This window comes from Gobius niger (assembly GCF_951799975.1).
Source record: "Gobius niger genome assembly, chromosome: 20".
NCBI lineage: Eukaryota > Metazoa > Chordata > Actinopteri > Gobiiformes > Gobiidae > Gobius > Gobius niger.
Genome location: NC_136871.1, coordinates 17,033,518 through 17,050,504, shown reverse-complemented (window position 1 = coordinate 17,050,504; position 16,987 = coordinate 17,033,518). Strand labels below are relative to the sequence as shown.

Sequence of the window (16,987 nt, the reverse complement as noted above, 5' to 3'; positions counted from 1 at the left end):
ATTGTTCAGTTTCTTCTGCTTTTTTAAATCTGAAATAATTCCAAGTGCCCCTGAACCGCTAGGAGTCCTTATACTTGTTCTTTAAAATTTATTTATTGGTTTAACAGTGCATGTTAATGGGTCTCATGCACACGGGATTGCAGCCTTGGGTTAATTTCCATCCGTCGTCCCCCATGCGCACTCTCAAACACACTCACATTCATCCTGGCCTATTGTACATGTTTTTAGCGATGGGGAAACCGGAGTACCCAGAGGCAGACACGGGGAGAATATGCAAACTCCACACAGAAAGGCCCCGTCCCTGGTGGGAATGGAACCCGGACCTTCTAGCTGTGATGCACGAGCGCTAACCGCTGTGCTACTGTGCCGACTAAAATGGTTGGGAATTAGGTTACACAGTGGCTTTGGGCTTCTGTGCAAAATTTGTTTAAAGGGAATAAGTTGGTTAGATGAATTATAATTATTATGTTATTATAAGCTTTTGATGAAAAAGTGATCAAACAATAGTTGGGCTCTTACATGAAGAACCTCTAAACTTCATTGCTCCCAGACCGTCCAATTTCCCTTCGATGTTTTCCTTTTTTTTTCATCCTGCTGAAAGAACTGTGCTGAGTCAAAAGCTTAGAGTTGGACAAGAAGAGAACAATGCAGGAGCCGTTAGGGACATCCGTGTGAGGTGACGCTCATAAACATCCGTCTGACTGAGCGTCTAATATTGATTTTAGTGGGAGAAAGCAAACAGACTCAAGAGCTGAAGTTTGGCATCATCATTGTGTTTGAATAAGTAAATGGCTTCTGACAGAATTTGCATACAGCATGAGATAAGTGGAACAAAGTCGTCACACCGGGCTTACATCTCGCTCTATGCCAAACCTCTCATATGATTAAGCAGTGCTTATATCAACTGTTGGCAGTGAGCCTGGTAAGATCAAGGACACGATATCTAGGTCAACGAACAAATGCTCCTTATTGATATTGTCAAAACTGAAAAAGAAATGGTAAAAAAGTTAACAAAATTGATAATGATTTTTGCTTTGTTTGAGCTGTTCTTCTACACTATTAGCCAGTGTAGTGTTATATAGAGGAAATTAATCTGTCAAACATCTCAGCAGATTCACCAATAATATATATGACAATATATGTAGAAAAGATGAATTATATATATGAAATATATGTTACAGTGAGCTAAATGTTTATGAACATTATTATTATTATGTTCACTCAAATTAAGCAGCAATAACCAATAGGACTAGGGGCTGACGTTTAAAGTTAAGGCCCGCCCATTTGTTTGTTTGAATCACGAGCCACTCCTAAAACACATAAATCAGTTTAATTATCTCCCACAGACAATTTTGGTTTCCCCTCATTTAAACATAGTAATCTGAAAAGCTTTTCTCCCAAAAAGGTGCCATTTCCTGTTGTAGGATATTGGTCACGAGTTTGAGATGACTCACACCTAATAACGCACTGGGAAGTCACTTTATTGGTATCACCCTTGAAACACTAACAGCCTCCATGCCTGCATTGTATGCTCAAATGAGTGTCTGTTGAGTCAACAAAATGAAAATTAAAAACAGTAGACTTCACCAGTGACAGTGAGATGGAGACACTGGGGAGATTTGGATACAATGTAATAATGGAAATGACCGAATATACAGAGATCAACAGGTTACATAAGAGTGTGCCGAGGGCAAACCCTGCAGCAAGTGGACGGACTGGTTTGAAAAATACATTCACTTTGGCTTTGTGCAGCTCTCTCTGTACTGACTTACTGGTGGCATTAACTTATCACTACAGTGCAGTAGAAACAGAATGGTACCTAATAATGTAATAACATGGTATTCATGGTAATCATATAGAAACGTCCAGTGGGCAAGGTACTCTAAAACTGTAATATATTCTATATTAGTAGTTACAGTTTTTAAAATGTCATATGTTTGTATTGCGTAATACAGTTTCAAAACTGTAGCTCAGTTACACTACTTTGAGTTACTTCTGAGTTTCTTTTGTCAAAATATAAACTGAATGTAGTAATAATGCCACCGAGCCAAAGTGCAGTCAAAGATTTCCTTTTCTTTTGCTTTCCTCGTCCTCTTGTGTGTGTGTGTGTGTGTGCATTTTATTTGGCGGGAGTAACTCGAGTAACTTGAATTTTAATGAGAAATATAGTTTTACGTATTTTGTTTCAGTAATATCGTATATTCCTCGTTACTTCAAAAAGTTATTTATTTTTGTAACACGTTATTTTTATTAATACGTTGCCCCCCCCAACACTGGAAACGGCACATATAATGTGATTCATGGTTATATGACGAGCTTGAGCCCAATAACTAACCCATTATAAAGACTGCAAATTACCAGGGAACATGGGTTGTATTTTCTTGGTAAAACTATTGGGTTGCAAATTGCATTGTCCTTTGTAGTAACCATGCTATTTTAATCTTATTACTGTGCGGTAAAGGGCAAACAACTTTATTGTGTCCATGTGGAACAATAGTACAATAGAAATAAGGTTTTACCAGTTTACCAGATTTTCTCAAAGACTTCCTTGAGCTGCATTTATTATTATCACCCTTGATATAATTAGTCTCAGATGACTGCTGTGTCATCAGCTACTCTAACACTGAATATTTTGGCAGGACACCTTAGCATTGTTCCCTAAACGGACTTGGATGATGCTCAACCATTTTTTTTTATCAAGTCTAAGTGTTTTTTTATAGTGTCCACAAATAAGCTTTTCACATAACAGCAGTTCTTGAGTAATATCTTAAGAAACCACTGGAATCAAACCACTTGCCTCTAACATACATTTGTATGAACCAGGACACAGTAAAGGTTACTCATTTATTCAATACATGCCTCTGTTCGAGCTTTGAAAATAATATGACTCTCACTGGATTTACTGTAGGTCAATGAAAATATTGCATTGTATGTTGTTAACTCACACAGACGGCAATATCGTTTTAGTTTATTAAAGGTATTCTGATATTCCTTATCTAAAAGTATCATTATGCCACTCGAGAGAAACATTTATAATAATATGAACACATAAGCCATCTCAGTATGATATGTAGCCTATAAAATCCAGGCAGCATCTCGATTAGCCTACATAACATACAGTTGCACGACAACAAAGATGTGACAAAGATGAACACTCTGACCTCACAAACTATCCCAAGTGAAGTTAGAATAATACTGTACTGGGACAACAGTATATTGACACATACAAGTACGGCCATGTCATCAGCGGGTGTAAACTTTCACTGTGCTCACATGAATGGAGACATGAACCCATAGACACACAATGTATGGCAGCATCCAATTATCTCAGTGTAACTCTACTCTCCGGCTCCCTGCATATGCACATTGTGTTTTTAATTAAACTATTTGGAGCATTTAGTTGGTAGCAAAAGAGCAGAGTCAGGGGGACAGAGTACGTCACTCGCGGCGGAGTCCTGCTTATATAATGAGCCCGTAGTGCTGGCAGACCGGTGTCAGTGTGAAGAGAACACGAGAGGGCGGCTGTGCTGTGAATGGAGGCATCTCACTGAAGAAACACTCTCTCCACTTTGTGCCTGAAAACACCAGATATATTGAGAATTGAGAATATTACATTACAATTTATTATGGTGTTACTACCACTCCAAAACTTGGAACTTTGCTGTAAAATTGCAGTTTAAGCGGTATCAATTTGAGTGGCTAAAAGCAGTGGGTGATTGTATATTGTCCAGGTATCGCACAGTGATTAATTGCATGTGTTATTGTTGAAGGGGTGTGGCCAAAGCTACAATTTCAGAGCAGCACACTTCCGAGTAATGACCATTATTATGACCGTGTATATTTCTGGAAGAGGAAATACAAGGATATTCTTACTGATATAGCCGTACTGACAGTAAATAGTCTAGTCAAGATATCGGCTTGTGTTGGAGTTTGAGCGTGAGACAAATAAGTGCTTGAGTCCTTTTTTTTTTAATGTTTCCAATGAAAAGAGTATTCTTTTTCTGTGGGGCTGGTAGGCTGGGCTCAATCGTTTATGTTTAAAGGAACAGGCCACCATTTTCCCATACTGAGATATGTTCTTACCTGAGCTTAGACGAGATGATGTGTACCTGTCTGGTCTTTGTGCGTGCGCTCAGTCACGCAAAAAGACCAAAGATGTTGTTAGCATTTAGCCTCTCCTCCTCTCCTCTATGGCTCCAAACGGGGTTGAAGTTAGAAGCAACCAAGCTCTTCCATGTTTTCCCCATTTGAATACGGTTACGTGAGTAGTCACACAAAAATAAACATGTCGATTTCCGCGCAGTAACGTCGAAGCGCTTCTAAGGTGTTATTACGCCTTACAATATAGTTCCCCATTTCAAGTAGCTTCTTGAGGATATGAGAGACATCACATGACATCAATGGGGTGGCAAGACCTTTACTAGGAATGGCAGCTCCCACCCTGTGCCACCCCTCTAGATCCACCCTGTGTTTAACTGTACTTGGATCGTGTAACTACTCATGTAACCGTATTTAAATAGGGAAAACGTGGAAGTTTTTCGAACTTTACTCCGTTTGGCCCCATAGAGGAAAGGAGGAGAGGCTAAATGCTAACGACATCTTTGGTCTTTTTGCTCAGGTAAGAACATATCTCAGTATGGAAAAACAGTGGCTTATTCCTTTAATCTTTCTTCACTTTCTACAAGATACACAACACAAATTCTGAACGGCATATATGAAGAACTATCTTTGGACTTTGAAAAAACATTACACCTCTCATCCAAGTATTGAGATATTTAAGTGTTTAGATGTCATAATTAGATAACCGGCAGTTCAAACTACAGCCGAATCAAGCTCCCAAAGGCAAAATACAAAAAGTGCTCAAGGACTTACTCTGGTTGACTGATCCTTGACCCCAACAGGTCAAAACCTTGACTTGTTTTTATGAGTCCTATATTACAAACAGGGCCTGCTCAGATAATGCCTGTGCTGTCCTCCCACTGCTCTGACAGAACAGCTCCGATGAAGCAGCTTTGGTTCACAACTCATGATTACAGCTCATACGTGAGAGACTGCCCATTGTCCGGACGCTGTTCTCCTCACCACAGAAAATGCCAAGGAGAAGGAAGGTTGAAATTAAAATAAACCACACAATAGATCTTTTGTCGGACAATCAGCTGTTCTCATGCAAGTTATGGATGGTGGATAGAAGCAGCATTGTGGAAATGACTAAAGTCTTGTTTTTATGCTTTGAAATATTCATAAAAGTTAATAATGCCAACTCGGGACAATTCAGCCTTTTCGAGATGCAGAACCCAAGCTCTGTCTTGTTAGATAGTGAAAGTTTATAGTAGAATACTGTCTACATGATGTCACTTTGATCCACATTGTTGTATTTATATATATAAATTTATGTCAAACATTTTAGGTCATGTGTGCATGTGCAAGACGTTGAGTAAAATGCACAGGTTCATAAAAACACTTGAGCAGATGTCATGTAAGAAATAAGGTCAAATCAAAAATATGAATGTGCAGTTGTGAAGCATGAAGAGAATACACGCTTTGGGCAAAGGGACAGGCAGGCTCCAGCTTGCAACTTACTGGCACATCAATAATATTCTCAAGCTTTTCTTCGGTGACAGAGTGCATAATGTCAGAACTAGGTCAATAAATAACTATAAATGCCAAACTACCACACACAATTACAGGCCTATGCATCAAGAGGTGAAATAAGGGGCACCTCCACTTTGAGACCTATAACGCTGGAACCTGCTGTGCTCAATCCAGGTGACCCAGAAAGGACAAAATGTGAATAATGGACGTAGGTTCATTTTGATTTGGTAATTGAGAACAGAGTAATTTCCAGCAAACGGAGCATTTTGAAACCAGGGGTGGGCGATATTGACAAAAATGAATACCTCAATATTTTGGGGGACTTGATGAAGCGATATTTTTGCAAACTGTCAGACGGAGGAAAATGTGCTGGCAAACTGTGCAGGAAAAACACTTAATACCCTTTTTCTTATATTGCCCACCTCTATTAACCTGGCTAACGCCATGCTGCTGTGTGCGCTCGAATCATTTCGAACTGCACAGCAGCCTGGGGACCATGGCCGAAATTTTCGCATGGATTTGGGAACCAATCACAGAGCGAGGAGGGACGGTGAGATGATGACGAGCTATTCGATATACGGAAGCTTGTAGTTTATATACGGATCATTTTTTTTAAAGTTTATTTACGGATCAAACATGACAGCAGCAGACGCGACGCTTTGATCAAGCTTTAGGCCGTGTTCTAAAAAGTTTAGCTCGAAAGTTTACAGCGGGTACGTCATACGTCATCTCATATGATGACACGATTGGCTGTGGCCACGTGCAGATGCATGATAGACATTTGTAGCGCCCAATAAACGGCTATGGACGATCGTAAACCACACCTTTCCTACGAGAAAAGGAATTGGCGGTCCCCGGACTAAATATCACTTGTGACTTTAGTCTGGCGTTAGCCAGGCTACACCTCTATTTGAAACTTAAGTCCATTCGCAATTACACAATGCTAACATTATGACAGCAAAAAGTCCACAATTTTGTTTATTTTGGCAAAAAATGTCTGGAAAACTGACATTAAGACATTGCTATACCTACGCTAAGTGCATGACAGGTTTTAATCCTTTGGTTTGGTTTATTTGGTGCTTTGTTATTTTGACTTTATATCTGGGGTAAGAATCTTGCTTTTAGTGAGGCAGCAATGTATTGAAGAAAAGATGAGAGAAAGGGGAAAAACTCTTTTTTATGTTAGTGACGTAGATAAATCTTTGTCTACCCTCCTACAAATATCTCTTTACATTTAAGAGGATTAATTTTGTGAACTACTGGTGGGTTGAATCAATAAAGGCACTTCATACAATGAGTGTTTGTTTTTATTGGTCACATGTGATCTCCTGTTTTGAGTTGTGGTCATGTTAAATAAATGGTATTGTGTAAGTCCATGGGATAGTCCCAGTGTCACATGATGATGGGTTTACTGTCTACATGAGCTTGTAGGAAAACTCAAAGATACAATCTATGTTTTCATCTGACTTATGACTTGAGAGAACTTATTCCATGAATCTGACTCATTCTGACCATTTCCTCTTTTATGAGTCACACGCATGATCCACAAATGAGCCAATTTAATAGCTTTATTTGCAAATATTTCAAGAGCTGGCTATTTTGTATCTAATTCGCACATGCTACAAACATGAACATTTGTTTAACTAAACAAACAGCCCAACATATTGTGCTGACCCGTCATTTGTCAGTCAACCAAACGCCTGCATCAAATGTGTTCCCATAGCGCCCTCTCCAGACTCCAGCCTACAGCGACTTTTCAAGTTGGCAGAGGTGGAAGAAGTACCACTATTAAAAGTGCAGATACTGGACCAAAAATGTCCTTAAGGAAAAGTAGAAGTTTCTGCTATTTTTTTTATTAAGTAAAAGTACAAAAATACTTTATAAGTAAAAAAGTAAATGTTTTGAAGAGTTTAATGTGCAGGATTTATAAATCATTTGAATCAAACCAAGTCTAAACGAGTGAACAACTAACTCAGATCAAAAACAGGAAGTAAACAAAGTCTAAAGCCGGACTAAACTAGGTCAGGTCTAAACCAGGTCTAAACAAGGTCTACAGGAGTAAACCACTCAACCAAGTCTACACTGGGACTAAACCAGTTCATGTGGAGAGGTCACTTTGAAAATAAAGTACAGATACAGGCTCTAAAATGTAGTGAAGTAAAAGTAAAAAAGTATTCATCATAAAATGTACTTGAGTAAAGTAAAACTACTACCTATAATTTGTACTTTTTACTTTGTTACTTTCCACCACTGAATTTTGGCCGGACAAAAAGTTTCATTCGTTCTTTCTTTCTTTTCTCAGTGTTTGATTGGCGTGCATGTAGCGTGCACGTGCTTAATTGGCTAAGGCCACATGGCACAACGAGATGAACTTGCAGGTGCGGAGAAAATGGGCTGAAACACGGTATGTGCACGTGCTCTAATCATCTTTCTTATTTAGTTTAGTTCTACACTGTGGTGTGGTTAGTATTTCGTCCGATGAAGATAATATTTTGCGTTGAGTAAGAAATTCCGGCTTGCAGCGTGAAGGTAGGCGAACCTTTGAAAGCTGTTGGAAACTTTGGGGTTTGCCTATTACAATACCTGATGAAAATCTTTGTTGTGTTTAAAGCACATATGTGTGGACTAAAAACAAGTTATATCAGCTGTAATAGTTAAATACTAGTAATAAAATGTCTATGGGAGTGTTTCAAAATACTGTTGTTCACGTTGCTGTAGTACCACAGATTGGCCAATAGGAGGAGCACCCTGTGACGTTGAGTGTCTTGGCCAGTAGATGTCCCTCTAGCGTTAACCGAGGCAGCGGTTTTGAGTTGTCGATCACGTGACCAGAAATACTACATTAGTAATTGTTTGTTTGTTTTACAATGTATCCACAGCATATGAACTGCACTGTACATTACCCTGAGTACGTTTTAAGTTTATTATACAAACATGAGGGTGAAAATCCAACGCCGTCGTCTCTTTGGAAATGTTTGCTATGATTGGCTGATAGAAGGTCACGTGGTGGTCTTTACACAACGACCATACAGGAAAAAAGATCAATTTACAAACTAGTTACGCATTATTACGAGTTTATTCAACGCGCAGATACGGTTGTATGTTAGTATATAGTGTATACTTGTGTCTAAACCCGTAAGCAGAATGAAGGAGGATAAAGAACCATATGAACCGTGACTGTGACAGTCAGTGCGGAGATTGACTACCTCCACTTTGACTCTACTCAGGTATCGCTTCTCGGCCTTTTGGCTAAGATCAAGTGTAGTATCTGTTCTTATCAGTTTAATATCTGATACGTCCCCTACCCGGGGACCATATATTAAATTGATTTTTGGAACAGGGAGATGGAATAGGGGCTTGCTCCGTCCACTCCACGCATCGACCTGGTATTGCAGTACCTCCAGGAACGGTGCACCCCCCGAACTGTGCAAAACAAAAAAAACTGAGCAACCCTGAGGCCGTTTCTTGTCTTTTGTGTTACATCTTTGTAATATTTGCTGTACAAAGAAGATCCTATTTTTTCTCAAATGACATCCATGCTAAGTAGGCTGCAACTAACGATTATTTTTACGATTAATCGTTTGGCTGTGAATAGTGTAAGAAAATTGTTTGTTTGTTTTTTTTAAACAAAATTTAGCACACAAAGCTAAAGTGCTGTCGCTTGAGGACGTGTTGATGGAGTAAACTTAAATGTTTGTTGGAGGCTCTTGGCGCTAATTCAGCTTCTGCTTGGATGAGACACAGATTCATGAAATGTACAAAACACTACATACACTACCTATGAAAAACTAAGTAGGTTTCAGAAAAAAATTTCATGTCATTTTTGCTCTATTTGAGTCTGTGTGAACCAGAAAACGATTAATCTATTACTAGAATAGTTGTCGACTATTTCAATATTTGATTAGTCGTTTCAGCCCTAATTCTAATAACTCATGAGATCAGGTTCAGTCTTCAGTGTCACATCACTATAAGTATTAATCAACAGCAGACAAACTCTTAAGAACACCACAAAAGTCACATTAATGTTTACTTTATTTCGTTACATCATCAAGAGAGCTAAGGTGCAACATACCGCACCGTAGCTCACCAACAAAATACTGCTTTGAAGAAAATGATAAATAAAAAGCTTAGAAAAGAACCATTATGCAGTTATCAGGTGGTGATTAAATGCTCCTGTTTTTGTCTGGTGTATGAGTGCTCCTACGGTCGCACAATAAAACTGCAGAAAATATATCTTAAACTACTAAGGAATGCTAAATCACTTGCATCATAAAGTGGATAATCCAGATTTAAGTACATACAACTTCCTCAGCATCACTGAGTACGACCCCCCTTAACATTTCTGGTAGATCAGTTGAGTTCTCAGTTTCTTTATTCTTCTTGAAGAAGAATATTGACTTTACAGGTTGACGAGCAAATTCATTGGCTACATTTTCAGTCCGAGGGATTCTGAATCACAATTAAAAAGTAGTCTTTATCTGTAGAGACAAAAAGGAAACGCATGAAAAACACAATGTATATCGAAATAATCTAGTCTTGGTGAATATTTATGCTTTACCTGGTGCTATCATGATCTCATTCTTTTTAGAGCGGACCCGAAGGAATGTGAGGTCGTTCTGAGGGTCGATGTCCCGCACGGTGCTCCTGGCCTTCAGGAGCAGCTGGTGGATCAGACCTGCGTACTGCACCGTGCTGGAGTTGTCTAGTGTTGACTTGATAGGAATTCCTGAAAATATAAGGATTGAGTAAAATTACAAGTCCACCAAGTGGGATCAAGAATGGGAAAAAAATACGAATGGAACTATGTGTCTTTTCTGAAAATTATTAAAAAAAATAGCATTAAGATAAAAGTTTTCCCCTGAGGCATTTTAGTTTAATCAAAGCAAGGCCTGTCCTCACGGTGTAAGACAACAAACTGCATTGTAACCAGAAAAGCAACAGCCACATGACAAGCAAAGGGGGGGGGCTGACATTTTAGTTTAGTCTGCAATCATCATAATGTCCTGTTCTCCAGTTTGGCTTTACCCAAATCTAAAAGCTTCTACACTGGCTGACTACAAAGCTGATTGTGAGTTTTATGTCTCGTCGCCGGGTTTTTGTCACATTTGAAGCGGTGTTGTCGTGTGTTTTTTTTTTTTTTCGTGTTTAAGTCGTTTTTTGTTGCTCTTGTCACTCTTTTAGGGCTGAAACAACTAATCCATTAATTGACAACTAATCAATTATTGAAATAGTTGACAACAATTTTAGTAATAAATTAATCGTTTTCTAGTGCAGGGGTTCTCAAACTTTGTTGGCTGGGACACCAAAAATTGACACGTAAACAACTTGGGACCCCCATTGTATAAAGTTATTGCCTCTTACGCTACTTTAGGGAAGAAAAACATTTTAAAATCAAGTTAATGTGTATATAATCAGTTTTATTTTGAATATTTGGATGAGTTTCACAAATGATATGCAATTTTATACAAATAAAAATATAGAAAACAGAAGCATTTTTCTTTTTACCTCATCCTGAAATCATCTGGGGACCCAAAGCCTTGCGACCCCCACTTTGGGAAGCATTGTTCTAGTAAACACAGACTCAAATATAGCAAAAATGACATGAGCATGTTTTACTTTTGATGGAAACCTACTTTGTTTTTTCCCCCAGTTAGGATAATGTAGTGTTTTGTACAGTGAAAATGTCATAAATGTCTGTCTGGGTCTCATCCAATCAGAAAGCAGAATTGGCACCAAGAGCCTCCAAAAACACTCACTTTCAGTTTACTCCATGATCAACATGTCCTCAAGCGGCGCCACTTTAGCTTTATGTGAGTTTAAAAAAAAAAAAATTTTCATGAAAAATCAGGTAGATTAATTGATTACCAAAATAATCGTTAGTTGCAGCCCTACACTATTGTTGCTTTTCTGACACCGCATTTGTTCCTTCTTTTGTGGCCTTTTTTGTTGTTAATCCCTCCTTTTGTTTCATTTCTGTCATGTTTTCATCGCTTTTTTATTTTCCTATTGTCACTTTTTTGGTCACATTTTTGCTGCGTTTTCATCCTGGTTATTTTGAAGCTTTTCCCAGACGCTTTTAGATTTCCGTAAAGCCAAACTAGAGAATATCCTCACTTCAGGTGGGGATTAAGAGGTTAATAAAATATTAAATAATGTGAGAAAGTGCTTAACCATGAGTATATTGACAAGCACACGAACAATGATCTTACCTTCTGAGTTGGCTATGACAACTCCCTGAACCCCTTTCTGGCTCTGAATCCTCTTTAGAGTTTCCTCTACTTCAGCCTGCAGCATGAAAACAGCACAAGTCAACAAAATCAGCAAGCAATTAAAAAAAAAGACCAGACACTGAGCATATATCAACACCAAGAGGGCTCGTCTAAAGCTAATCCGACAACGCCCGATTCTGTGCTAGCTCCTGTCGTCACACTAAATACGAAGCTACATTCAACACATTAAGCTACGATCACGAGCAGAATAGGTTTGTACTATAGGATTAAATGTAGAAGTGTGTCATACTGCACCATTTTACGGTCGAGATACAGCCAGTAGCTATATTTTATAATGACAAAGGCTTCAGACAGTTCACAACAGAGCAGCCGTGTTGCCTGGAGAACGCTGAGGTAAACTTCCGGGTCAACGTTGCTTTCACGGCTCGCGGTCGATTTATGTAAACATGGAATATATGTATAATAATGTGATAATTTTACATTTTAGAGTACATTTTATTTACATAGGTGTCGATTCCTGAATGTAAATCCCAATTTTGTTCCTTTTTAAAAATGAACTGATGTCCTTGTATAAGTCTCTTAAAATTCTAGAAGGTAAAAGTGCCTTAAAACTGTGTGGAAAAACTATCTGTATATATGAGCTAATGTCCTGATGGTTTTTTTATTTATTTATTTTGGTTTATTTTTTGATGCTGCTTAGATTTTCATGCACAGCAGTCATTTGTATTGCCTTTTTTGATTATTGACTTTGCAATAAAATTTAAAAAAAAAAAAAAAAAAAAAAACATGATGCTGCGGCCATTGGACTGTTTACTCTTATGCTAATAGGTTATATTAACGCGTGTTTAAAGGGAGTACCCAGTTTTGCAAAATGAATAGTGAGGCGCAATGGAAAATCAACGCGATCAAGTTTAAAAATAACTGATCGGTAGTTTTCCAAATAATCCACCAGAGGGCAGTAGCGTGTCGCTCCAGTGCCGCTCAGTTATGCCTATGGTTGGGAGGTAATATTGTTTTTACTAAAATATTATAGATATTCAGTGTTGGGTTGTTAGAATACTTGTGTTGAGTAACTGTTACACTTTAATTTGAGAGTCTTTAGAATACTGTTACTTTCCAAATAAGGTCAGATAAGCCTTTATTGATCTCACAATGGAGAAATTCACTTGTTACATTCAGCTCTCAAGAAACAGGGTGTGCGAAATAGACAGGAAATGTGCAAACACTTAAATAGTAAATGGAGGTATCTTATATACAATTACTACAAAAAAAATGGTTTACAGTCATAGTGCACGTGGTTGATAAAGTGATGCAGATAGAGATTATTGCACATGTTAGTTTACAGTAGTGTTGTACAGTCTGACAGTAGTGGGGATGATGGATCTGCAGTAAATATCAAGGGAATACAGGTACTGGTACTCAATCATTCCATTTTAGCTCCATATTGCACAACATTATAAATAAAGAACTTTAAATGTTGACCTGTTTTTCCGCCTAAAATAAAATAAATGAGCTGTGATCTGCTGCTCCTGTGCATTTGCCAAGAGAGTTAAAGAGTTCCTAATTAATGGTAAGTGAGTTTATAACAGATGTTCCAACAATCGTTATGTCTATACATAAATGAATGACAATCAATGTGAAAGTATTCTAAAAGTATTCAGAATACAGTACTCTGACTAGACAAAGTTACAGAAAATGTTACAAAATACATTTTAAGGCAAGTATTCAGTAACTAAATACAACATCAAAGTGTTCTCCCCAACACTGAGTAAAAATTAGGTACTATGTAAGTGACTTAAAGGCTACCCATGTACTAATGTAGCCTAACTACATTAGTACATGGTAGTTGTACATGGGATATATATATCCCACATATAAGTGGGATATATATTTTTCCCTACACTCAGATAATGAAGGCTGATATTCCCTTTGGTGCACCTTATTCTATCACCATTTTCTACAAATAGCTGTTGTCAAAAGCTTATCATGTGATTAGGGCGGCGTGGGGAGATCCGATTTGTGTAGCTATAAATGGAACATATTTACATTACTTCAGAGAACGTCCCTAAATAAGTAAAATATCTCTGTCCTTCGTAATAGATTTTGTCACAATCTTCCGGGGGGTTCGGGCAGATGTAACCCCTGGGACTGACGTTGCCTAACTGCCCAATAGTAGACATAGGTCTATACATTTTCAACTCAGACAATAAAAATACATGCTCTGTCCTTATCCGAAGAAACTTCTTGAATCTTGAGACTGTAATTAGGTAAGAAACAGTTTTCAGATGTCACTGCAGTTGCCATGGTGCTCAGAGAGACTACGTCCTCCTGGGAGCGCCTGTGGATTAACGATTGTTTCCAATTAGACCCTGTGAAGAGATCTTGATAAAGATGATTATGTATGGAGGAAGTGACTAATAATGACCAATGCGTGTGTCAGGCCAGAACAGTGCTGGAAAATTTGATCAATTAAATGTGCTTTAACTAGAGCTAAAAGGGTCGAGAAACTTTTTATAACTTACAGACATCCTCATTTTATACATGTTTATATTATAGAGTTAAATATTTTGTATCATGTACCAACAGTGACCATTGGACACTGACCGACTAAATTAGCAGTGATCATCAGCACTCACAACCTGTTTATAGTAGAAGCTAATACACCAGGAATTGCTTTGCTCAGTATAAATTAATGTGTGAGTCCGAATGACCGCACATATAGGACGCAAAGGTTCAAAGTGCTACGGAAGATGTACAGAAAAAACTATAATAGGGGATTAGGAATAAACTGTAGTTTTCTGTATACGTTTACATAGGGCTGGACAATGAAAGTAAATGTATGTATTGACTCAATACATTTAGTTCGTTGGCCAGACTTTGGGGCTAATCTGCTTCCCATTGACTCATGATTAAGTATCCTGGTTGCTGTCCAAGAACTATGGACAATAGGGACACCTGTCAGGGGACCATTTACTGGGATTTATCTTTAATAACTGGTAAAGTTGTCTTGTCCCTACCCTAAGGGCTTCATAATGCGTGGGTGTGCTCAGTCATCACTAATTCTCTAAATGGACATGTTTAAGACTCATATTAGGTCCCTCCTGGACACTCAGGTCTTTCTGCATGTCCCTTGAGAATGTGTCTCTAGTATATAAGAGTGAAGACCGTAGACATCACCACCTTCAGCCTGTTTCGCTCCACACGAAGATCTCGCTCCTATCGGTCTCCTCCTGATCATGGACACAGCTGCAGTGATGACAGTCCTAGCCCTTGTCCTGGCAGTGACAGGGGTCAGTCAGGCTTTGCACGTCCAGGGGGGTGTTGAGAGAGGAGACGTCCTGCCCAACGGATCACAGGAGGACACAGTCAACAGCCTGCTGCTGGTGAGACTACACTCCACACAATGAGGAGATCATGAAACACAAGATGCACAATATGGTTTTCAGATGTTCTGAAGTCAGCCACGCTAAAGGGAAATGGTTTAAATATACAGTATGCAAATTCACCCTGCCATACAATCAGCCATGCAGGTATTTGCAATAATAGTTTCAAATGCATTTGAATTATTCACAGGACCATTTTGATTTCAAATCGAATCTACATCATTTAGGTTAATGGATTCTACGGTCAGCTGCCAGTCAGAGTAATCAAGCACTGGCACTAACATTGAAAAATAGGCTTTATAGAAAGACATCTGCATATGGAAAAGGATAAAACCATCTGAGACTTCTTTCTGCCTTTTCAGTATGACAGAGAGCTCGTCACAGCGGGACGGGCCAACTATCCCCAGGCTTATAGAGTGAATGATTTGTTTAATGTTTTAATAATGTGTTTACTTGTTCATGTGTGTTCAGGAAAGTGATAACATAGACAACACAGTGGATGAGCGTCTTCTAACAATGGCTCTTAATGCTCTGTTGTTTGGGTCTCAGAGAGACGCCAGGAACTCAGTATTGCACCAGCCACAAAGGTAAGTTTGAGAAAACATATTGATGGTATGTGCGGCTGTTGTTGCATAGTGATTTCCAGCGTCTGTCGTTCCAAGAGCACCTGTCGCTCAAATATTCGATTATAATCTTTGATTTTAACATATACCGGCTTTCAACCACACGACAAGTAAAGTTAAAGTCACAATAATGTGTCCTTGAAGACCACACCTCTAGAGTCAGAATAAAACGTTTGTCCGGGAAGTTTTGTTCACCTTATTTAAATGTTCTCCAAGGGTATAAAAAATCACACTTACACATCAGTAACCTGTTGGGTAACTTTGCCGTCACTGCCTTCACGTAAAGTGCTTTACATCTTTAATAGATTCAATAGGTTTTGTGTGCACGGCATATTTCTGCAACCTTATAATAATACCATATTTTAATACTAACCGTATGTATCTGCGTCCTCCCTTCCCCCCCGGTGGCAGGTTTGGCCGTAGCAACAGAGGGCCCCTGCTGTCAGAGGAGCAGATTGTGTCTCGCGACGGAGAGGCTGTCCCGGGCCAGATCTGGAGTATGGCTGTTCCCCAGAGATTTGGCAAGAAATAATTTGACGCAGAGAATAGGAATATGAAAAACGCAGGATTCAGCTGAAATCTTCCAATGCTCTGCCTGACAATTAGAGCTTCTTTGACAGTCAGTAATATATTTAGTTAATTGAAAGATCTACATAACAGACTTCTTTGTAAATTACTAACGCTGCTAATATTGTTCAATAAGCACATCTCACTTAATTTCATTAAACCTGTAAATGGATATGCTTTATTTTTGTGCGTTTTGTTTTTGTTTGAATAAAATTGCTTTGAAACTATGTGCACAATATCATCACTTATTGTATGTCAAATATTTTATATTATTTCCAGACACAGATAAAAAGACCAGACATTTTTAACTGGTAATACAAAAGATACAACACTTTTACAACATTTTGATTTGCCTTTGGGGTTTGTTTGTTTTCCCCAGAATCAAATACTCGAGTTCGGGCGCAGGTCTGTACACCATTGTGAGGCAGGATCACATAGATGACCCTGAAGACCAAGTACACCCAGTACATTTTGAGAACCACTGCACTAGATCAGTGATTTTTAACCGTTTTTCACTAAATACCACTATAAAGAAAGACTTGAGACTAAAGCAGGATTACACCAAATCAAACTAGGCTTACATTATAATATC

At 38.5% G+C, this 16,987-nt stretch overlaps 2 protein-coding genes across 3 annotated transcripts; one reads left to right on the top strand and one right to left on the bottom strand.

Moving 5' to 3' along the window:
- Window positions 1-9,933: 9,933 nt before the first annotated feature.
- Window positions 9,934-12,266, bottom strand: dynlrb1 (dynein, light chain, roadblock-type 1; the record flags this gene model as incomplete). Of its 2 annotated transcripts, XM_079578977.1 has the most annotated exons (4): window positions 9,934-10,070; window positions 10,151-10,318; window positions 11,802-11,877; window positions 12,117-12,266. In XM_079578977.1, 4 exons carry the CDS (start codon window positions 12,117-12,119, stop codon window positions 10,027-10,029), a joined length of 291 nt encoding a protein of 96 aa, XP_079435103.1. In that variant the 3' UTR covers window positions 9,934-10,026. The 2 variants fall into 2 exon arrangements, with proteins under 2 accessions (XP_079435103.1, XP_079435102.1); XM_079578976.1 differs by lacking the exon at window positions 12,117-12,266 and having other exon boundaries at window positions 11,802-11,886.
- A 2,765-nt stretch (window positions 12,267-15,031) lies between these two features.
- Window positions 15,032-16,547, top strand: npffl (neuropeptide FF-amide peptide precursor like). Its single transcript, XM_079578931.1, has 3 exons — window positions 15,032-15,205; window positions 15,677-15,792; window positions 16,240-16,547. The coding sequence occupies exons 1-3, from the start codon at window positions 15,059-15,061 to the stop codon at window positions 16,358-16,360; spliced, it is 384 nt and encodes a 127-aa protein (XP_079435057.1). The 5' UTR covers window positions 15,032-15,058; the 3' UTR covers window positions 16,361-16,547.
- The last annotated feature ends 440 nt before the right edge of the window (window positions 16,548-16,987 follow it).

Excerpts from the sequence above, each read along its gene's own strand:
- npffl (XM_079578931.1), top strand. The coding sequence starts at position 15,059 with ATGGACACAGCTGCAGTGATGACAGTCCTAGCCCTTGTCCTGGCAGTG. Across the intron at positions 15,206-15,676 it reads CAGTCAACAGCCTGCTGCTG|GAAAGTGATAACATAGACAA; the intron begins GTGAGACTACAC and ends ATGTGTGTTCAG. Across the intron at positions 15,793-16,239 it reads GTATTGCACCAGCCACAAAG|GTTTGGCCGTAGCAACAGAG; the intron begins GTAAGTTTGAGA and ends CCCCGGTGGCAG.